General features: G+C 40.6%; 1 protein-coding gene across 3 annotated transcripts in view; it reads right to left on the bottom strand.

Moving 5' to 3' along the window:
* The window catches only part of LOC120741382 (golgin subfamily A member 6-like protein 22), a 92,569-nt gene that overhangs the window by 10,076 nt on the left and 57,689 nt on the right, over positions 1–24,804 (bottom strand). For all 3 annotated transcript variants that reach the window (XM_040044250.1, XM_040044252.1, XM_040044253.1), the window contains 7 exons: positions 24,488–24,564; positions 24,025–24,169; positions 22,484–22,721; positions 16,481–16,565; positions 13,853–13,943; positions 1,252–1,361; positions 846–920 (listed from right to left, as the gene is read on the bottom strand). In XM_040044250.1, the coding sequence (XP_039900184.1) occupies positions 846–920; positions 1,252–1,361; positions 13,853–13,943; positions 16,481–16,565; positions 22,484–22,721; positions 24,025–24,169; positions 24,488–24,564 (821 nt within the window). The remainder of the gene's footprint in view (positions 1–845; positions 921–1,251; positions 1,362–13,852; positions 13,944–16,480; positions 16,566–22,483; positions 22,722–24,024; positions 24,170–24,487; positions 24,565–24,804) is intronic.

The following is a 24,804-nucleotide window of genomic DNA, read 5'->3' as shown; positions in this document are numbered from 1 at the left end:
GACACCTATTATCATCAAGAGACTCTTGTTAACATTGCTGACAAAATAGTCTTTCAAGCAACACCAGTGATGACCGCGTTTCTCTCTTTTCCAGAGCAGCCTTTAACTAGCAGTTCAGACATCATCGCATACACGCATATACTGTAGTCCATTATAACACAATTCTTTTTGCACAGCATTTATCACTTACCCTAGTGACTATCTATTTCAGTATCTTGCTGTGCCCACCAATTTCAGACCTATTAAGAATTCTGAAATTGTTTTATTTGCAGGGGGGGCGGGAAGCAGACATTTTCCGGTTAGGGAATATTGAAGGACTGTGTTCATTATGAAAAGGAACCATTGAGGGAGATGTGATTTCGACAAAGGTGTATGGAGTCTGTTATGCACAAGAGCCACATGGTAACATGACAAAAACATAAGCACACACGAGCACACATGAACAAGGACACGTGTGAGTCCAGACAGAGGAGAACATGGTTACGGTGGTGCTGGGTGGGGATTATGAACGTATGGCACTGTAGCTAGACAGCTTTGATCTCTGGCATGAAGAATATGTCACGCCCATGTATGCGTGTATTTATGAGACATGACTAAACAGAAACACTGTCAGGTGTGAGTATGTCAGGGAGTCTACCTGAATCACCTCAGCATATGCACACACACACACACGTACACAGACACACTTCATGCTGCCTCACTTCCAAACCACCGCCGACCATCTTCAGTCATATTCCCTAAATAAAGCGATGTACAGGGTTGAAACGCATTCATTCGAACATACTTGTCTACAAACGCAAACAAATCTAGCTACTGAAAAATATCGCTGTGCCAAATATACTTACTCTTTCTCTTTAGTGATGACAAGCAGAGCTTTGTTTTGGGCTTTAATCTGGGCAATAATGCTCTCACTGGAAGCCCTTAGTAAGGAAGACACATTTTTTTAATGTAATTCTACACAAACTAACACATCAACAGTTTTTGGCTGTCCTTTAGTTGTTTGAATATAAACAAATAGATCAAAATGCACCATTAAACAGGTTTAAATATATAAAATCAATATTTTCTACAACATAAAGTATTTTGTAGATTGACCTTGAACTGTAGCTACACATAACAGTACACTATATGATACACACATATTTTATAGCATGTGCCAACTACGAAAACATTAATAACTTCCTTTTATTTCCTTAAATCCTCTGTTTTTATTTTTTAAATTCACAAAAAACATGTTGGGAGTGTCCATACTTTTGCTCAGTGATCCAAAGGTTGACATTAGTCATGACCAGCTGGCTCTCGTGCAGAAGCTTTGCATTGTCAGACCGCGTCCCCTCCAGCTCTGACCGGAGCGTGATCACCTACAGTCGATACAGTAGCCAAGAATTATCCATCAAAACTTAAGCAGTTGCAATCTTTTCAGCATTTCCTTATTGCAGATATACTGCCCCCTTTTCTATACTTTACCCAGCAGATTAGTGAAGTACACACCGATATTCACGCTAACCAAATCCCAAGTAATTTAAACAGGTTAGCAGCTTAAAGTATTTTTTAAAAATATTAACATCCTGCAGCTTCACACATTTATGGACTGCATGTCTCTGTCTTGTAAACAGACACGCCTGTGCACACGCTCAGATGCAAACATCATATTAAATATAAATGTGGGGTGGAGGGGAGCAAAGGTGTGATTAAAGAAAAGCTAAAAAGCAGGGGTAAGTAATGCTTTAAATAGAGGGGGTGCAAAAAGGGTGAGACTAAATGTCAAAAATAGAGCATAATGGCAACACAAGAGAAAAATTAGGTAAATGGAGAATAATGGAGGATGAAAGAGATGGCATTTGCAGACACAGGTATAAATAGCAAGGTGAGGTATTAAGCAGGCGGGAGGGGAGATGGAGGATTTGGTGGGTGGGTGGAGGGGCAGAAGCAGACTGGAGGCGAGATTGGAGAAAGGGAAAAGATGGGTGTGGGGTGAACAGGGACTGGATGGCACTGGCCAAACTGCTGACTTTTTCATTCTGCTTATCAGTCAGGACCTTTCCAGGCCTAAACTCTGGGGACCCTGACATATTACCCTTATCGCCATAGAAACACCTTGATATGCCATACCATCTTCCCACAAAGACTTGAGCAAACACAGAAAAAGTTTCCAATATGTGGGCCGTGATTTAAGTTTATAAAAATGTCAAATGATTAACCCGAAATGTCAAAATATCAACTGCAGGTATGAGATGAATCAAGCACGGTGTGCATCTGTGTGTATATCTGCATGTGTATTTTCAATCTCACACGTGCACAAAATATATATTTTATTATTTTATATTGCCAACGTGTTTCCAGAAAGTTAAAGAAGATTTAAATTTAACACATAGATAAGACTGATTCTGTTGCTGCGAAAGAAATTGTATTCCTGAGCAATCAAACAAAGAAAAGTGATTAAGAATCATTATAATTCATTTTATCATCCAGTGACTTCAAGTGAGCATAACAGGACAAATAACGGTAGTGAAAAGTGAAGGAGGCAATGGCTAGCCAACAAAAAACTATCAGCATTAAAAATAAAAGAGATTATTGTCTGTAGCGTCCAAAAACTTTCAGAACTCGGCATCTGTTTCCTGATGATTGAGCATCCATTAAATATGTTTTGCCCATATCCAGATGGGCTGCAGGAAAACAGAAAAAAACCCACACTTTTAGTTGCCTGAGGTCAAGGTTTTTAAAATATTAACGAGTTTATCTGACAGAAGTCAGTCAGCCCAGGGCTACAAACAGAGGCACCAGTTCAAAAGTTTACAACCTCTAAAGCTGATGAATTTTTCACCTGCACAAGAAAATACGAAGCAGCAGACAACACATCGGGTTTTGTTTTTCTTTCACTGTAAAAATTCAAATCTGTTGCAACACAAGGAAATGCATGAGACACTCATTTGTTTAATACCTTATGCATCCACTGAAAAAAACAGAACTGACATGCATAAGAGTAAGCAATGAGGCTGTGAAGACGCCAGTGACACATAATTAATAATTCAGTTTGCGTAACATGATGAAAAATTGCGCTTTTAATTAGGATTGGATTAAGGAAGGGTTGCATTTCAGCAAATAAGCGCTGAAGAGAAACCGTGGGATCGGTGAAATTACATCAAGCAAATCATTCAATTTTGAAGAATAAACTGAGTCAGGCTATCGATTGTAATTACATTAACAGTGGAGTAAATATTGTCACTGTTTGTGACTTCATCTTGTGTTTTGTCTCGTGCTCTGACGCATATTCACATGAAAAAAGTTCTGTTTAAGCCGTCTTGGCAAAACCCCCGCATATTAACACACCCATATTAATTATAAGCGCAAATATATCAAGCTATACCATTCAAAAGATCAAATAACACCCACCCACGCAACACATGGGCGCGCGTACACTGGCAGGATCTGCGGCATGCTGTAATGACAGTAATTACCTGCGGTCTCACATTAACATCTCCCTCCTGACTGTCTGACTGGCTCAGCTAGTGGAGGGATGTAAATCGCAGCACAAGTCTGATGTTGCGATTAGGTCTAAATTACACATCATCACTCTGTTTCCAGCAGTGTCAAGGGAGGCAGAGAGAAGGGTTTGTGAGAAAGAGGGAGGGACATTTGTAGAAAACGGATGGTGTGGGAGGGGGGAGACAAGGAGGTGCCACTGCAACAGTGGGGAGGAGTAAGTCAGCACACCTGCTTAACATTTAGATTGGTTTTGTTGCACAAATATTTTAGCAGATGATGGGGGCTAAAAGGGGCAACAAAATGCATTTATAACCAAGTTTGGTGATACCTCTTGTCCTTTCAGCTTTATGCTCCAGAATATGAGTTGACTACTCCTGCGCTGGTGAAAGATTTCAAATCTTTACAGCTGCTGTACCATTTCTTTTTTAATTAATTATTTTTTTTATTTATCCTACCAAAAAGAAAAAAGAAGAAGAAGAAAAAAAAAGCCCGAGTCGTTCCAGCCTACGCTTTTCAATAGATGCAAGCTAGACTTTGCTGGACTCCAACATTTTTTTCTGAACCTATACATCTGAATGAACTTTCATGACAAACCTGAAAGCATACCTGCAGATGGAAAATATAAAAGGAAGAAAGAAAAGAAAGAGAGCGAATGATTGTAGAGACTTTAGAAGTTAATAGATTTTCCATCTTTTCTATTCTCCATGGAGCTGTGGACCGGTATCACATTGCGCATTGGACAAAAGTGTATTTTCACTAAAAGCCACCAAACCGTCCAAGGTCAGGGGATAAACATGCGTCAAAGCAGACTTTTCTTGGTAATGAGAGGAACATAAAAATGAGTATAAAATCAGAAACAGATAGCCTAGTTGTTGCTTCTACAACCATCAAACCGCTAGAGCCGAATATGAGCCATTACTCTGTTCCACTCAGCTCATCAGAGCACATCCTCTCATCAAATTAATGAACACATTTATTGTTAAACACGTTTTTATAAAACATTCATTCATTCTGTCTAATTAAAAGACCCAACAGGCCTGACATCACTTAAATATGCATACTTATCACTCACATGGTCTGAATTAAAGATCCACAAGTGCGTGCGGGGCTCTGTGTGTGCACTGTATGCGTGCATGTATGATGGTAAAAGAGAATGAGGCTTCCTAAGCAGGCCTTCTCACTCTAGGCTTAATGGTGGTAATCGTGGCGTGACCCAACATTAAGACAGTGTGTGCGTGTGTTTATGTGTGTCCCACTCTCCCTAATGGTGACGATGATGACATGTTCTCCATTAGACTAGTCAGTGGGCCACAGCAGATCTAGCATATTAATGATGCTGATGATGGCTTCTTTAATTACCTTCGTCTGCTGCTGCGTGGCCTGACTCCTTTTCCCCGATTCCTTTCATCACACACTCTCCTACGCATGCTGCTGGGTTGTTTATCAGTGGTTGCCATTACTGAAATCCTCTGTCTTGCATCTAGCCTGTGTGTGCACAGCTACATAACCAGCCTTGGTTGAAGTTTCACAAGCCCCTTCAGGAATCAGTAGAAAATAAGTTTAAACTTGTAAGGCATACAATGGAAATATTTTACCAAGTTCAGTCAATACGCCAGCACTAATATAATATCAAACAACATCCAACCTTAGAAATAATTCAATTTTGCACTTTTATTCCACAGATCCTGTATAAAGGAGGGTAAGCTAGTCCTTGAGGCGTAACAGGATTACTGACAAAAAAAAGAAAAAGAAATGTGCAAATATTGTCGTGCAGCGTCTAAAAAAGAAAAGAAAAAAGTCTACGTTTGATGAAAAAGTCAAACAACAGAAAACTTTAAATGCGTTATGGATTGAAGGGATTCGCAATAGCACAATGAGTGATGTTTAGCTGTCCGGCTGACCGGGTCGCGCAAGTGCTTAAATAACAGCAGCAAAACAAAAGAGCAATTTTAGGGTCTGAGGTGCATCCGTGCTGTTTTGTTTCAGTGATGAGTTTGGCAAAGCACAGAGTTACGGGGAGGAGGCGCTGCCCCAAAGCATCTTGGGGGAGAGGGGAGCGGGAGATTGACAGACGGGTTGGTGTGAAGTCTGCAGTGATGCAGATGCTGTAGCGGTCCATTGTGGCGAAGAGAGAGCTGAGCAAAAAAGCGAAGCTGTTGATTTACCACTCGATCTACATTTCTACCCAAACCTACGCACGTGAGCTCTAGGTAGTGACCGAGAGAATGAGATCATGGCGGTAATAAGCTTCCTCCAAGGGGTGGTTGGGATCTCCCTTAAAAATATTCTAAGAACCTCAGCATAACTCGTTCACATCGAAAGGAAACTGTTAAGGTGGTCCGGTCAACAGGCTAGGATGCTTCCTGAATGCCTCCTAGGTGATTGCTTGGAAGCCGCGGGGAAGACCGAGGCCATGCTGGAGAGATTACATCTCACAGCTGGTGTGGAAACTGGAAGAGCTGGAACATGCTGCCAAAGGTGTGTGTCTCTACTTAGGCCGCTGCCGCCATGATCTGCACCCAGATAATCAGCAGAAAATGGATGGATGGATAAATATAGCATACATTGCAGTACGTGGTTTGCTTTTTAACTGCAAGGCATTTATACATAATTCATTATGTTCTCCTGCACACGCAAACACACACACAGATCCACACACGATGACTAATAAATACAAATAAAATAAATAAATAAAAATGTGCCAAGGTCAATCTCCTCATGGATGCTCTTAGTCCAGTGCGGTAGCTGAAAACTCAGCGACGTAGGGCTATCACACAACACAGCTTGTAATAGAGTGACACAACACAACTCTTGGAATCTGTGAGGGCGAATTTAGCAGAGCTAAACCTTGTTGCCAAGGTGAAATAATTAGATGTTAACCTTGAATAATTACAGTATTAGTATTTTCCCTTACTTTTATTTGATTAATTAAACACTCTCATGTTTGATTTATTAAAAAAAACCAAACTAATTTCCACTCGTTTTAAAAGTGTTGTAAATCTTGACCAAGGTGACAAACTGTTTATAAAGTAAAACATGAAATAAAATAAAAGAGCTATGACTGATGTGAGTCTGCCTATTTTGTGCTTGAACGAAAAGCTTAAGAAATCCAAAACATTATCAATAAAACAAAAACCAAAGGTGACAGCAAAGAGGAGAAAAAAAACCCCTTTCAATACACCTTTTTCTTATCGCCTCTTCCTTCCAGTCTGAGACTAAATTCTTCCTGCCATATGTCACCTCTATGAACCCGTCTGTACAGGAACTTTTCATGGTTTTGTACTGAGATAGAAACACAAATGTACAGCCTTCTTTGGTAAAGAAGGATATTGGGTGACAGCTAAGAAGGACGTGAAAAGTTATAGAAACAACATGCGAGGGGAAAAAACATGGTTCGTTTTCCTGCTTGACTGTCCTTTCCATCTCTCAAATGAATTACAGCAGTGTAGCTTAATGAGCTGTGTGGGATGGTGATGGGACACACATGCACACACACTGTGCAAATACAAAGTCCATTCCATGGTTTAACAGTCAGACAATTGGGCAACTTCTCTTTATTCATCAACTAAACAAATGAGCTTCATTTGTCTGTCCTCATTTCGCCATGTGTGTGTATGTTTGTGTGTGAAAATGGTGATCAAGCACAGGTCGTTCTTAGCTAATTAGTCCAGGCTTGGGGGCTTCTATCGGGTATAATGAGTGAGATCAGTGAACAGCTACAACCGTTACGGCGAACCGACATCTCAAGTGTCTCTAAAATTTGAAATACAACACGTTTGTTTTGCGTCCACTTAGCCAGATTGCAAACAAAAACCACAAAGATATTTACAGGCTTGCACATACAACATGCTGTTTTTTGTTTTTTTTACAAAAATCTGCAAACAAAAAGTTACGCAGTTGAAACTAGTTTGAGTGGTCCTATTGTGACTTTTTCTGGCTCAAATGAGAAAATCTTTCCATATTGCTTTAAAAAATATTTTTTCTCATTTCCAGGATTTCAAATATGGGTGTTTTGTGAAGCCATGAATCTAAACAACCAGTCTTTGGTGCCTAGACCTTCAAATGTGGACTTTTTAAAAGAGAAACATTACTTATCCATGTCCGTCCGGTGTTGCTATGGCTGACGTGTCAAGGCACTGCCAAAGATACCTGTCTGCATTTCTGTGCCAGCAACAGAATAGCAGTATTTGTTGCCCTGGGGTGAGAACGCACGAGTACTGGATGACATGATTTGATGGAAAATTTCTATTACGCAGTTAGGACCACAAATTTACAAAAACATATTGGCAAAACAAATGAATAAGGCCCTAATTCTAGCAGTCGAGTCCCAGACAGTTGATTCTGTTCATCTGGACGTAGCGTTTTCAACGTTTCGTTACTCATCCAAGTGACTTCTTCAGTCTCAGCTGACTGCAGGTTTCCCAACCTTATAAACTGTACATTTGCATAAAGCTCTTCCGTGTTAATCCAGGGGTTGTTTGTTCTCACTGATGTATAAATCACATATAAATCAACCAAAACCATATATTAATAATTAAAAGCCTTAATTTAAATATGTTTTAAAATATTATATTGCAGACAATGATGGCCGGATTGACATAAAAAGACAAAACGATGGCTTTTGGGGGAAAAACTTCCCAGACCTTCATTACAGTTATCCTATAAAATGTACCTCAACTGGATTTAGATCACATGACTGACTCTGCTAATGCAGATTATTCCAGTTCTTTACCTTTAAAAACTCCCGGGTTGCTTTTAGATTGTGTTTTGGGCCACTGTCCATCTCTCCTTTGAAATGCCATCTAGTCAACTTCGCTCCAGTACAGCTGAAACCAAGCAGATAGTGTATTCCTATACAGTTCCGTCTTCTGTCACATCATCGATAAACAGCAGTGATCCAGCGCTGCTGGAAGATATGTATGTCAGTGTGTCACACTGCTTCCACCACACTTTACAGATGAAGTTGTATGCTTCCAAGCCTTCTTCATACTCATTTTCCTGCCATTTCCATATAACTTCATCTCCAAAATAATGTTGTTGCAGAGCTGGTGTGGCTTTTATTTTCAGTGCAATATCAGCTTGGTTGATGCAGTGTTTAGCACTGTCAGCTCCCACACTCCAAAGACATGATTGTGAGGTTAATTGGTAATTATAAATTGGCTGTAGGTGTAAATGTGAGCATGAATGGTGGTCCGTCTCTCTGAGTTAGCTCTATGAAGGACTGCGCCCACCTCTCACCCTGTGACACATCCTCATTGGTTAATGCAGTTCATGCTGACTTTAGTCATACAACTATTAAAAGATTATGTTTAGGGAAATTCCAATATTACGTGGACCTAACTGCACATTATAGTGACATTCAACACACCCTTGCGCAACTTAAATTTATATTGTGCATTCACACACTGATTGGTACAAATCTACAAAGTATTTTTGCACATTCAGATGCAACTTTGTATTTTACCCCCCCAAAGAAAAAAAATACTTCATAACAGAATTTGTATGCAGTTAAATACTGCCTAATGATTCATTGTGGGAAAAGGTGGTAACAGGAGGTAGCAGGATGACTCTTTGTTCCCTTTTTTTTTTTTTGGCAGTTCTATGTTTTTCTCAAGGATATTAACAAGGGACCAGACTTCTCTCTGTAATCACTAGGCAAGCGCCCCGCTGACTCAGAGTGATTAAAATCTACTGTCTAATTGTATTTGTACAGATGACATCAATAGTTGTAAAGATATTTGGGCAACTAAAAAAGTTTAAGAACATGAAAACATGCTTATAAACTTTGCTATCTGAAAACTTCTCTGCAAATTCTCATTAAAACTGCTTGAAATCTTTAACTTCATGCTCAAAGAAGTTGAGGTAAACACACTAATGACTATGATTGTGTGTGTTGTGTGTATGGCTGAGTAAATGTGAGGGAGAGGGAAAGAGGGATGATCTGATCAATCACAAAAACATGCCTTATTTTTACCCTGATTGGTATTTGAACTGGACTCATGCAGAGGGACAGGACTAAGCAAAGTGTGCATGTATCTCTTCGTGTGTGTGTGTGTGTGCGTGTGTGTGTGTGTGTATCAGTGTGTGTATGTCCTGAGCAGCATGCATGGAAGCGCAAAACTGACTAACATGCGAATCGTTAACTTGATACCAGAAAAAAGATACTAAACAAACCCAGAAAACGCAAACAAGACTCTTTCGCGCACACCTACGTAGTATACACTGTGCATACAAAGACATACATAGAGAAAAAGACAGAGCTATCTGAGGTTCAGCTTCTGTGCACCAAGGCAATTTGTAATATAGATTTCCTCTATAAGCCACTGTAGAGTACCATTTACCATTTCAAACCCTTTGATTTTTTTTCACCATTGGATAATTCATCTTCTGCCGCTCAATAACCGAGATTGGGACCTAATGAAGGAGTCATAGTCACAACGGCCATCACACAGGTGTTTAAACACAGTTTGGAGTCAAATTCACTGAAAAGCTCATTGGTTTTTGAAATGATGGAGGACACGAAGCATGCAAAGGAAAAATGCAAAGGACTGTGTACAAAGGTGGGTCAGTGAGCGCATAACATATACAAATACATACTTTTTGATACATACAATAAAAAAGTATTAGAGTGATTAACTGAATCATTTACAACCAGATGTAATCATTGTACTTGCTCATACAGTATCTTGAACTTAAACCCAAAGGTTACTGAAACATTACAGTTACAGTTACAACAACACCGGTAGTATTGGGAGCATTTTTATTAGCTGAGCAATGTGTTTCAGCCACAAGCCAAAACATGCACATACTACTTAGGCTGCATGAACTTTTACCACTTCAGTTACTAAAGCGGAAAGCAGACTTTAGGTTCCATGCCAGAAGGCTCTACTCTGTTTCTCCTAATACTAAAAGGCCAGAGAGGAAGTCCATTATTGATATTGGCAAGATTCTGAACTCATCTAACTTGTCAGTCCATTAAGGTCACCTGATAGGGGTTTGCAGTGTCTGCTTTACTATCTTAGTCATTAGATGCTCATGGCTGTTGCTCCTTGAAAGGCTGTGATGAAATACTATGATGCGATGGGTAAGAGCTGGATGAGAACATTTCTTACACTTTCATATTAATCCATTAAATATAGGGCTATAGCCTGTTTGCTCAGCTTAGCATGAAGTATGGAAACAGAGGGAAACAGCTAGCCCAGTTCTTTGGAGGCCCTGTAGAGTCAGGCTAGCTTGTAAAGTGTGCCCACAGTTTTGCAATCCTGTATCCACGAAGTTGTGGGATAAAAGAAAAACAAAAAAGGAACTGGAGTTTGGGATTGGATCAGCCAAGTAAGTCCACTTTAAGAAATCTTAACAGTAAAATCAAGGAGTTGACATTTCACAGCTTTCATTGTGTGTTTAATGTGTACTTCATGCCAAAAACAAAAGCTTCAATTTGAGGCAGTTTAGTAACCTACAGTTCAACTAGTCCAAAAATCTGTGTGAAGACTGCAAACTCAGGCACAGATTACAACATGAGTTAGATAATGGTCTCAGAGGCCTCTATTCCCAGGCAATGGGACCTAGCTAAACAAACAGCTAAAACATGAAAGCTCGCTTAGCTCAATAAATAAATAAACATCACAAAGAAAAGTATCTTGAAAAATTACTGTATAGATAAAAAAGGGAATCAATCAAAAGTAAACATGATAAAATAAGGAACTTTAATCAAAAATCAACGTGGGTACGGTCATATAAGGTGCTTTGCTAGCTGTCCCTGTGGCAGCGAAGCTGAAACAGATGTTAGAGAAAGTTTTCAGCTGCATATCCAGTAAGCGTTGTACTTTCCATTAATTATCCACAGCTATTCACTACAGCCACAGTCATTTTGATGACCTCTGCATAAGCTCATCGAGGAACCCAAAAATCCAAACGGTGTGTTGATTCCAATGAGATTCAAACAATTACAGCGCTGATGAATTCCCTTGGCAAGTATTATGGATGCATTCCAACAGCTAGCAGTTCACTATCCAAGCCACAGAAACTTTCCTTCTTAGGTAGCATATCAATCCCTCCACGTTTCTTCTAACCGCTAAGATTAATGTCTCTGTCCACACAAAAAGTCTTGAAGCCAGGTACGGTCACACTGTGGTCCACTAAGTATGTGCACCAACATCTCACTGCAATGCTACAAATAGTACATGGCACAACACTCTGTGCTTTTCCTCAGAGAATGGTCTTAATCAGCTCGCCAAGCTCATCTGTATCATTGTCTAAACGCATCAAATACCCCTTGATGATCGCTGGAACAGCTCCATCATTGAAACCCCAAAGTTTCCTGCGTGGGTCCTCCAGGATTACAGGCCCTGCACTGGGCAATAGAACTGTCAGCACTATCAGCTGGTGAACAGCCCCCACTGCAAGAGTGTAAACTGAAGAAAAACCTTTAGTAGTACACTAAACTTGACTTTGCAAGACTTGCAGAACAAACACTAGATGTTTCAGCTTAGTATAAATCACAATGAGCAAGAAAAAACCCCTAAAATGTTCCATTCATGCCTCCATTTTCTTAACCGCTTATTCAATTTAGTCACAGGGATCTGGAACTTCTCCCAGCTGTCATAGGGTGAGAGGAAGAGAACACCTTGAACAGGTTGCCAGTCACATCACAGGGGTTACACAGAGAAGCAGACAACCACGGACACACACTTACACTCCTACGGCTAATTTGGAAGCCCAGTTAACTTAACATGCATGTCTTTGGACTACCTGATGAGAACCCATGCAGGCACAGGGAGAACATGCAGCAACCTGCACATAAAAGCCCCAGCCGCCGCATTCAAACCCAGAGCCGTCTTACGGTGAGACAGCAGTCTATTTTTGAAACTGTATTTTTTAATGATAGAAAGAAAAGGAATTTACTGTATTTATTTGTGAACATTTAATTGCTAAATTTTTCCATAAGAATAAGAAAACTTCATCTTGATGGATTAAGTGCAGATAAAATTAAAACCATGGGGACTGGGAGAAGAAAAACAACTTATTTATCTTATAAGATGTTTCCATATTTTTGAGGAATTTCCCGAAACGTGTCAGCATGAGGAAAAAAAATCCTTTAATATTGCAACTTTTATTATAGAAGAAAGAGACCTTTTTTTTTTCTTGATAATTCTTGCACTAGCAGTCATTGGCACGTCTGCTTCAATCAATAGTCTGACATACCTCTGACAAATGTCATGCAAAATTTTTGATCACAGACAACAGAGAAAAGAGAGCCAGCCACGCAGCAAAGGCAGACATGAAAGAGTTTTCAACACTCGTGAAATAGATGAAGAACTCTTCGCGAGCGCTGACATGGCTTGTGACTGACCAATCAGCTGGCCTTAGTTGGTGTCTTACTGGCCCTGGGCTATCACAATTGTCAAGCCATGGTGCACTAAACAGAAGAAAGGAGAGCCGTGTTATGTGGACTGCATTATTCACAAGGACAGAGTGGAGGAAAAAAACGGAGTAAGGTGAAGGAAAGTGAGTGAAGGGGAACAAAACGAAAAGAGAAGAAAACAACAGAGCACATGAGTGAGAGAGGACAGAAAAACAAGAGTGGGAAAGAAAAGAAGGCATGGAAGAGAAAATGAAATACATAAAGGAAGAAACTTGAAGGTAAAAAAAGGGAACAAAACACATAATCAAGGCATGAGAGAGCACCGTGGTGTGGGGAAGCTTACGGCTGGATTCAGAGTTTGTCAAATCTAAATGAACATCACTTCCCTACACTGGCTATGGCCTTAATTATCCATTCTGCCTTTGTACAGCAGCAGCTCAGCTCTGACAACTGCTCTCCCTTGAGATTCCCCCCAGCTCCCAGCTAGAACATTAGGGAATATCAGGGAATATTACACCTAGGAATTAACGCTCCAAATCACCTTGCTAGGTTTAGGTCCCGCATATACCCCTCCCTTTCTTGGACAAGATAATCCTGGCTCTAGCACCGGATATATGCCACTAATCATCAAAAAGGCAAGGGGTGGGGGGGTTGCAGGGAGAGAAGGAACAGCAAGGAAGATCTTCAAGGGAAAGGGAGAATAGAGGAGATCATGAGTATTAGTATTCATGTTTATGTAGTACAGTACACCTGGCTTAAATGTTTCATCCAGATGGGTCAGCGAGAAAAATCAATAGGCTGACTGGTAGAAGAGTTAGATAATCACATTTAAATAATGTAGCGGTAAAACCTGGCATAGCTGTAATTTATGTACACACAGTATCAATTCATTTTCTTCTCAGCAAACACCTCACCTGCATTGTGCCCCGAGCCCTTTTTAAACAAACACCTGAAATTATTTGGGAAGACTGCGTCACTGAGGTTTGGTGCGTATTTCTTCACCTGGTCCAATGCATCCTGTTTCTCTCTCTCTGCTGTGAGTTTCTGATGGACAGCCTCTGTCAGCTCCTTCTTCAGCCCCGCAGCCATTGACCTGCGAGCGAAAACAAAACAGCCGAGCTTAGTATCATCCTAAGACGAGGCTTATCAACGAAAAACAAAACAAAAACACAGCTTAAGTGAGTAATTCGTTTTTGGTTAAACTGATTTCATTATTCAAATGTATTTTACAAATACATTATTTCCATTAGCGCAAAAACAAACAGAGACAGAAAATCCCGATCCGTGTTAGTGTTTAACGCAGGCCCCGTGAAGTGTGAGTATGTGTGTGTGTGGCAGCCGAGCTAAGGGAATGTGAAGGGGATCAATATGAAGGGGTCTATTCCTGCCACGCACCGTGCGTCCGTGCGTGCGCGAGTCAGTCAGTGTCTACGAGTGTGTGTGCACGTGTATGCGAGCGAGCCTGTGTGTGCCGGCTGCCCTGGCTACAGCCGAATCAATACGACAAATGATTACCATTTCCACAAACCTCCCTCCACAGCCTCACTTCGGCCGCTCTCGGGCCTCGACACCCCTCCGCCAACACTCCACACAGACACACATATATATTTATATATATATATTTATATCTATATATACACACACACATAAACAACCCCCTTTCCCTCCACTCTTGACCCATACCTCTAAAAAGCCGATATAAAAATGAGAAATTACAACTTTATGAATAGTAAAAGCATCTGGGCCTTTTACGGCCAAAAGTTTTTTGACCATAATCTGAAGTTAGCATATTATTGATTTTACAGTTAAAAAAAAGAATGACTAGGCAGGGAAAGACCACAAAGTCAGCATCTGTCTATTAGTTTTTATTGGCTTCTGTGTTAAAACGACTCATCCAAAAATATCAAAACCTTAATAGAAAGCCCAGTATTTACCCAACTAAATCTTTCTAACACTGGTGATAAATGTGATTTATACTTCATACTTAAGTTCATTAATCAGTCTATTAAGTGCTAAAAAAAATGCAACTTTAACTTACTACCACTTTTGTCTGTTCTGTCTACAACTTATTATTTTCATTATCGTTTAATCTGCCAATTATCTTTCATTTTTAATTATTTACAATGTCTAGAGCAGTTCCCAAGGACCCAAAACCTAAAGTGTCTTCACATGATTATAGGTTTTATCCTCTCAGAAAGACAAACCCCAAATGATAGAAGATCAAATTTTTAGATTTGAAAGGCTGGGGAAACTTGTTTTGTCATTTCAGATTATATTTGATTACTTCATAAAAAATGTCACGGATAGCTGTTGCATTAACAGATGGCCGATAGCAGAAGGGTGACAAAAATAAGAGAGAAACAAGAAGGCGATATCTCTAGGCCACCAGTGCTCTCCTTAGATCCTACAGTTTTCCTTGGGTAAGAAGTGAATGATGAAAAAGTAATGATCAAAAAAATTATGAAATATGAAACCTTGATAGTTATGAAGGCACACCAGCAAGAGCTGGGCAATTTTAATTAATTTTCTTCTCAGATGATTAGAAGGCGATAAAATGAAGAATAAAAATCCGTATACGTTTGTATAATGAAAGGAAATCGTAGCCGACTACACTCAGGATCCCTCGCTAAATGTTCCTCAGCAACTTTAAAGCTGAGACTAATAAAGCAACTCATTGGTAGCAAAAGTTGAAGCAAAAGCCGTACAGCCAAAACAAAAGGAAGAGAAAATGTCTGACAGATCGGTCCGTAGAGAGAACATATGATAGGATGAACAGAGTGGGAGAGAGAAGGAAAGAAAGAGAGGAGGCGTCCTGTGGAGAAAGAAGGGGGATTTCCCACAGCACAGATGGAAGCCATTAGCATGGTGCTGTTGCTTAAAAACCTTTCATGTCTTTGCAGTTATTAGATAATACCCGGTTAACAGTAAACAGCATGATTCTGCAAATGGATATAATATGCAGGCACAGCGATTGTTTTACCATACAGCATCTAAAATTGGTTAAAATCTAATAAAATGTAATAATTCAGAATGTAACCTATAAAGTCTCCATACTGAGTTTTAAATTGTCAGTTGACGAGCAAAATGTTCCATGGCTCAACTTAACCAAGAAACTCCCCGAGACGGAGACCGTAGCGGTGAGGTCATGTCGAAGCCAAAGCCGCAACCACAACTATGCGTGCACAAACAGCAACACACAAACACACACTCGACTGGGTGATACATGCTTGCTGATGTCATCACCGCAGCTCTGGTGAAACAGAGAGGTCAACCAGAGGTCTCACCTCTGAACTCTGTGACCCAACATCTGCTTGCTCACCTTCTCCCATCAATACATGTTTGTATATATTTTCTCTCGCATTAATCCAGGAGCAGATAAAAGGGAAAGCAGTTCACATGTTCAGGAACAATGTAACATTTTGCTTTGCAGGCTCAAACAATGTATGCATTTAGAGCTCAGGGCTGTTCTGTTCAACACATGTTCGGTTAAAAAAAAAACAAAAAAAGCCTACTGTGCGTCGCACGTAAAAAAGTCTAAATGTTTTTGATTACCGAGCTTACGCGAGGGACGGCGGGAAATGGGATGAGAACGGAAGCCGCTTTCCCTTTTTCCTTCTCTTTGCTTCTTACCTTATTTTCTCCTCTGCTAGCTTGCCTTCATTCAGACACCCCTCCATCCGCCTCACCTCCTCTGCACGGGCTGCCAACTCCTCCACTGAGCAGGAGAGAGAGAGAGGGGAGACAGAGGAAGAAGAAAAGTGTGCGATAAAGAGCAACAGTTCATTTCAGACACACTTAGTTGGGATTCATTAGAGAACAGGCCTTATTCAAATAATCACACAACCACAAAAAATGCAAAAAAATAGTCATAAAATTGCCTCAGATAGCTCTCGATGCAGAGATGATTTTGTTTTTTGAACTGGATTAAAGAAATAACTCTCCGAGATGACTACACACTTGCACGACACTTTACATCTCCTAGCAGGCAAACGTTAACTGGATGATTTACAAAACCTGCATACGGAGGTCTTTATTGATTCTTGTCAAGTTCAGCACGAGTGGGAAAACATGAACTGCGAGTCACCTTCAAAGTGAACCAAGAACTCTGCCACAGAAGAGGCACTGAATGCCTTTCAGAGGCGGAGAGGGAAGGGAGGAATGAACACAGTGCACTGCTTACAGTTGGTCGGCGAAGCAACCTTTTGTTGAGAGACAAAAGGGGTGCTCCCTGGTTTCGTCAATAGATGGCACTCTTTACCTTGAGCAGGCCACTTGAGCTCATACCCCTGACTGCAGCCCTTCAATCACATACCCTTTTCAGCCGTCTCTTCCATCTACATGCAATAAAACCCCATTGTCCTACACTTAGTAGTTTAGCACATTGAGGGATGCATAATAAACCACTAGTCAGGTTTCTCAGCTAGGTTTGCTTTGCAGGCCCTGTTCAGTTTGAATTTAAAATTTAGGATTTGCCCCCGCACTCCCCTCTTTTTTTTGTTCTGTATGCTGTTTTGTGAGTCAATGTTTCTTCATAGCTCTTAAAACCTTTTCACTAAATTCAGTATTCATTGAATATAACATAAACTGTCAGCCATCGGTGACCAAGGCTAGTGAATATTGAGAAGGTCTGTGCGCTGAATATGAAGAGGTGTGTGCGCTCCTGAGTCTGTGTTTATGTGTGCACGTGTGTGTGCGGGTGTTTGTTGAATATTTACGGAGCGGACCTTGACTTTCTGAGTGTGTATTTGGGTGTGTGAAATAGAAATATAGGAAATGTGTATTTCTGTAAGCTTTTTAAGGCCACACAGAATGCTAGGATAGAAGTGGTGGGAAAGACTGAAGAGGAGGAAGCCAAAACCAATACCATAAAGGAAACAATACAGAAAAGAAAATCCACATTTAATAAAACTATGACTAATTTATGGTTTTGTTGCATCAAAACTGTTTAAACTAAAGCCCTAGGAAAATTGAAGCTGCAACTGGAATTGCTAAATATTTAACGATGCGCTTTTATTTGTGTATCTATGTGCATGCATGTGCCCTGCCTTGGCTATTTTACCGAACCTCAAGGTGAAAGTTTTGCTATGAATCTCAATAATCAATAAAGTGGCAGATGTGAAAACTTGAGATGGGGATCAAATTCGTATTCAAGGCATTCGCTTTTCAGGTGACCTCAGTGACACCTTCCACCAGGGGAAGCCACAGAGAGAGCAATTAACTGCATGCGCTGACCGTTTACACAAACTCTCTTATTTGTGCCCGAGCTCGCATAAATAAAGATGCGCACGCAACTGAAATACACACTGAAAATTAAGTGAAAAACAAATTTGTAGAAATACTAGGGGAAAAAATGGGCACAAAGGAAGCTGGTCCAAACACATACAAGTCCTTACTTAAATGTGGTATATATTTAGCTTGGCAAGACTTGATGACCAAATACTGACTATTTTTTTCCGCATAAAATGAGGATCTGCAGAGAGGGTGTGGATTTTGACACTTCTCTCTTTATCTTAGTAAAAGCAGAACTGCGATCCATATCCTGAGGTCTGAGGCCCTTAGCAAACTGTTTTGAGTGGCTTCATGAGCTGTGTCCGTAGTTCACAATTTAAGATCTTCAGTCCTTCTCTTTCTTAGCTCTTTGATTCTTGTCTTCACAACTTACGGTGTGACATTAGGCCACAATGTAACTCTCTCCCGATCTCTCCTTCTCAGTGCCTTCGTAGGAGCTTCAAAGCCCATCATGCAGCATCAGCCTATAATCACAGATCTGCGGTCAGATTACCCTGCTCTCACCGCTAACCTTTAACATGAGAAGGATGAAAACCTTGCTAACCCTGAATCAGTGGTTGGGGCTAGGCCCGGCCCTGCCTGGCCCTCATAAAAGCTTCATAAGGCTTCATGGGAGCTTCCTTTGGCTTTGTTGGGGGATTCGGAGCCGGCTAAGGTGCTCCCGAGAGATGTCCCAAAGCCTCCCAAGACTCTTTCTCTCTCTTTCTGAAGTTTCATGGGCTTGCAACACTGCTTTTGGGTATAAGCCAAAAGGTGCAGACACACAGCCGCACACTGTCATGCACACAAATACACCACAAGAAGACCAAAAAAAAAAAAAAAAAACACACCTCGTATGCACACAACAGTGAACACTCACAAAGACAAAGACTAACACACACAAACACACACGCGTACACCCCAACACACTCCCCTCTTGCTCTCTCCTCTTCGCTTTATTTACAATCCTCTGGCAGCGGTACAAGGGCCCGGGGCTATAACACACGGCACCTAATGCTCAAACTGCCAGGTAATCTCATGTCTGACATCCCCCTTTGATAGAAACTGATCAATAGACTCTTGTAAAGGAGTCATTTTCTCTGATGTTTCTACCAACCACTTCTCTCTATCTCTAACTCTCTCTCCTTTTCGCCCCCCCCCCCTTCTCTTTTATTAGCCATACATTTATAATTCATATTTCAGCGGGGCTGAGTTTGCTCTGAGACAAAGAGGGAGGGGGGGAGTAAGGGGTGGGGGGGGGGGGGGGGGGGGGTATGCTTCTTTGTGTAATAAAGAACAATAGTGGTGAAATGATGGGGAGAAATGCCAGTGTTTGCTGCTGGTTCCGGTGAACAACAGTTTTGGGGATCGATAGAGTGTGAAATGGGATTATAGCTAGTAATAGAGGTGAATTGGAGGAGAGAGGCCTGTGCACGTGTGTGTCCGGGGATCCAGACTGGATAGCAGCAGCGCACACACACACACACACACATGCACGCACACACATTCACACGTACAAACGAGTGCACGCACAAACGTGCAATAATGATTTCATCATCTTTAGGCAGATGCACATCAGCAGCACAGAGGGGTGGTAATATCACATTTCTGTTTTGGTGGAAGTGTGGAAATAAGGATATAGTGTTTTTGTTTATGCCGTTATTTCATTTGTTGTCACACGGCATCACATTTATTTTGCATTATAACCAACCTTACAACACATCTTATTTAAGATGTAAGATGACTCTACTAGTCGGGTTTGAATATTTTAAAGATCCATCCCCGCCCGTGTTTCACGAGCAGATGCTATGAAAACACCTACTTAAGAGTACGCCACATCTGATTTTCCTGGAAAACAGATTACGAATACAATCGTCCCTTCGGTACACCTTTATGTGCATTTTCTGTAATGGCTCGTGTGCACTGTATGTTCGAAATAGTGCAATTTTCCGCATGTATCACACACGCCCCAGCCTATTCCGAGAGCCATAAGTGACAGAATGACAGTAAATTTGACACAAGCACCCATACGCCAAGTTTAAGGACTTTTTTCTATCCTTTTTAATCACTCCTTTCTTTCCAGTCTCTTCATCCTATCCTGACACAGTCTGATTGAATCCAGCTGCCTTCAGACACTTCAATCTAATCCATGTGACACTTCCCTGGTTTCCAACTCATTCTCTTTTCCTGCTTCTTTCCTTCTGTCTGGCCACAGAGACCTTTATATAATATCCATTACTCCCAAACTACATTTATATCTTAAACTGTAGAAAGCATATCAACAGCATTAGAGGTAAAAATGCTTTGTTAAAAACACCAAAAATGGCAGTTTATCTCGTTAACTGTCTAAATAGCAACATCAAAAATGACTTTGGACTGATATGATTATTACTTCTGAAAACCTGATACTGGCAGCTACTGTGTTGATAATTCATTGATTTTTAATTTACCAGATGAGTAATTTTGTAATTTTACATAACAATTTACAGACGACTGGGTTATAAAAGGCTAATAAGTTATGTAGAGTAATTAATTTAAAGCATCTTAAATATGCATTCCTGATTAAATTATTCTGGTTAGAGTCACCTCTAGCATACATTTTCTTGTTAACTCATAATTGTATACCTGTTTCTGCCTGTCCATATTTTTCTTATCATTCAAACCTGTTCACGTTCACAGTCCAGTCCATCTTAGATGAGGTCTGCTGTTATTAAGCAACAAACAAAATCATCACCACTCAATGAAATGTTTTCATAATACAGAAAGAACCTCGACGAGGGCTTCATGTTAATAAAAAGGCCCTTTGTTCATGACAGTAATTTCTCAAGCTGACTCCTCACCCAGTTTATTCAGACCACTGCTATATCCAGGTAAACAATGCCCCCTTTGTTATAATAATGCATCTTTATTCTTCTTAAGTCATTACAATAGGCTCTGCATTGCTGGATTGTATTTGCTGAAGGTAAAAGCTGAATAATATGTGGTTTTGTGTGTAGAGTAGAGTTGAGGGAATGCGTTTTGATCACAGACAAAGGCCAGGCTACACAGCGTTGTCCTTCTGTCTCTATCTTGTTAATGAGCAGTGTTCAGTGAGCAAGCCAGCCACTGTCTGCCACAGAGAGAGACCTCAGATTCATCTCTCTGCGGACAATAGGTGATTGTGTGTGTGTATGTGTGTTTGTACCTTGGAGAGCCAGTGTGTATGTGCTAATTAAAGCAGTGGGAGTTGGAAGAAATGGCTGCATGTGAGGTGTTTGCCTGGCGTGACCGTCGATGTGTACGTTAATTCTTAATGAGACATTTCTGTGCCCAGAGAGACCCAGCCATCACCATTCCTACACTGACGCACTACTACAAAGGCCACCATTGGCCACACGCACACATGTACAGACACACACAGAAACCAGATCATTACCATACAGCTAAAGCAGTGCACCATTAAATCAAACCTCTACCTACAGCGTGTGTGTGTGTGTCTGAGTTAACATGGTGTGCAGACAGCTAGCTACAAAATCACCACACTGCTGGCTAATTTGAGCTAACTGATTGAGCTAACAGCAGTGCGGGTGGTTCTGCAACAAAAGACAGGACAGGCTGCGTACTGTAGCTCCTCTGGTATGTGATGGGCTTCTGATCGCCAATAATGTCCAAAACCTTAGCAGCGGGGAAATGTTCATAGAGTGCTAATAATAAAGGCAGGGTGATGAATGGATCAAGCAGTGAACTGACATAAAATCTTTGCTTTTGGTCATGTTGACTTGCTTGTTAAAAAAATGTGGATGCTGAATCAAGCACTGGCGAAATACAGGTTAATTTTCACATGATACTGAGTATAGTGTTAGTTCAGGCAGGCCACAAAGTCAAGCATAGCCATATTCCTGTCAGATCAATTGATCTCCATGCTTACCCACAGCTGGAGGCTCAACTAATGCATCTAGCTGGCAAATCTCATAAAGGCCACACTGTGTAAGTGTCTTTAGGAACCTACGGCTTCTTCTCATCTACATGCCACATTGCAACCCACCTTCATCCCCACTCTTCCTTTTCATGCTATGCTGACAGATTCATATAATGCGTGCAATAACACTGTCATTGAACCCTACTCTGTTTTATGTTGGGGTCTGGCTCTTGCTCTCTCTGACTACAGACATCCACGAATGCGCGCCGAACAGCAGAGAAGTCCCTGAACAGTGACATAATACTGAATATTAATAGCGTTCTTCTTATAAATATATTAGTCCTAACTGAAATATGTATATGTTATCAACATGAATATACGGTTGACGGAAAATTATTACTTTATGACTAACTGCATACATGGATCAGGACCAACGGCAGCTTATCAGTTTATGGACTGATTGCTACCTGTAACTTGGTGACTGCTGTGCAGCTCCTCCAGCTCTTTCCTCAGCTTTCCGATGAGAGTGCTCAGGGTCTCATTCTCTCTGATAGCACTCTGCAGCTTCTGCTGCTCCTTGTGTAACGCCTCCTGAAGCATCTGGGCCTTTCTTCTCTCCGCATCCACCTCTCGGCTCTTTCTTGCAGACTCTTGTCTGGCCTCCTTCAGTTCCTCATCTGACTGCCTGAGGAGTGTCACCTGTACCTGCAGCGTACGGGCCAAACATCCAGCGTCTGTTCGGTTTAAATATGTTGCACAGTTGTGTTTATAATGTGCTGTTGCCATGTAACAGTTGCCATCAATAGACCTCTAAATATATCATCAGAAATCACTTATTATTTGCTTTGCTTGCTGCTTACATTTAAAGAATTTCCAAAATGGTATCGCATCATATTGTATGGTCCTGAATAAAAACCGAAGATAAAAGATATATATATATATTTCCATTTAATCTAAAGCTGGAAAAGACAGAAGGTGGTGGAAATGATGGTGGATATAATAATAATAATAATAATAGTAATAATAATAATAATAATAATAATAAAACAGAAAAACATTATGAACCAATATAAAGTCTGTGTTTCTGTAAAAAAAACAAAAAATACATTGTCAAATACAATTTCCTTAAAAAAAATGTTTTTAGTGTTAATGGCTCTGAACTCAGCCCTTGTATGTATGACTGATCACTCATGTAAAGGATTAGACTCTTGTATAATTATGTATATATGCATAATGATAAAAGTTAATAATGTGTACATGCATTATGCATGTGATGAATGTAGATGTATACTTCAAGATATGTGTACCTACATGACACGGACTCATTATGTGGTATTCCACAGGGAAGTTGTGTGAATGAATGGGCAAGACCTGACAGCAAGAGAACCTGCCGCTGTGTGTGTTTGTGGGAGTAATTGTAAGTGTGCGAGCATATGATTTTGGTAAGAGTAACACGTGTTTTGCTAATATGTGACAAACACAAATTAACGTGCGAAATCAAATATTACCGTTTCCACCTACCCATACACGGCTAAGCAAGCGTACACACAAACACGCGCAAACATAGACACTCACACACACACTCACACACACACTCACACACATACAAATGATGTGTCCAAGACTGCCAGGAATGCTGGCGTTCTGCCAGGCTACAGTCACCACTTTGAGTAATTTGAATATTTAGTGTCCCATTGAGCTCTTAATTGGAGTCAATTTCACCAGCCTTGGCACCGTTTGGTGCTTTAATTAATGGCGAGGCAATTTGTTTCTGCCAGACAATCGCAGGACAATCACATGAGTGGTGGGTGTGTGGTGCCCGTGGAGGTGGTTGAAGTACTCCTCTTTGGGAACTCAAACATGTCCTTAGATTGAAATGACTGCATCGCGAACATTTAAGGACAATGGCAGATGCGTCTGAATTTAAAAGCACACGGGACAAAGGTCAAATTAATATAGCTCTCACTAAATTAGAGGACAGGTCAGCAGATATGCATTATTTTAATACCTTTTGGGCGTTCGCCAGTTCAAGCTCTAAGGATGCCACTTCCTGTTTTGAACGAATCACTTCCTGCTCCAGCTGTTTTTGATTGCTCCGGTGAGTTTGCTGGGAAGCAGCGAGACTTGGTTTCAGACCCACCTTTTCCTGGACTCTAAGGTAAGGAGAGCAAAAGATAATTGCCTGAGCAAACCGGTCTGTAAAAAATGTGCTGCCGAAGTTAACACAGCGTAATAATATGTAGACCAGATAGCATATTAATGATTACTGAAATTAAAAAAAAAAGATTTCAATAGATTTTTACATTTGCCAAGTAACATAATATATCTACTGTGTGCCATTTAGTAAGCAGACTGTTGTGAAAATGAGAGCGAGTTGGGGGTGGAGACTGATGAGAAGGGCATGAAAGGAGAGACAAGGACAGAAACCGAGCAGCAGAGGAGAATGAGAGTTTTATAGACTCTGTTATTACTGTCTCTCTAGCTCTGACTTCATCTGAAGAATAGTGTTTTCACACACCGCAAGGTGTTCAACCTGTGCCGCACAGCGCTGAAACACACACACACACAAAGAAAAAAATGAGTGCTGGAATGTAGCAAAAACTGTTTGTCCATGTAAATATAAAACAAACTTTAAATATAAGCCCACATTTACATTTATCAGCGTTACTTCTGAATACTGGAATGTCAACAAATCTTATCTCTCAGCTGTTATCACTGAACATAACTGTAAGTATTGAAACTGTGGCAGATATATTTTAATGTTTCATTGTGATGATAATACACAGAA

The sequence above is a fragment of the Simochromis diagramma genome, unplaced genomic scaffold (genome assembly GCF_900408965.1).
Source record: "Simochromis diagramma unplaced genomic scaffold, fSimDia1.1 OVJJ01000602.1, whole genome shotgun sequence".
In the NCBI taxonomy this organism is placed as follows: domain Eukaryota; kingdom Metazoa; phylum Chordata; class Actinopteri; order Cichliformes; family Cichlidae; genus Simochromis; species Simochromis diagramma.
This window is presented reverse-complemented; position numbering and strand designations above follow the sequence as displayed.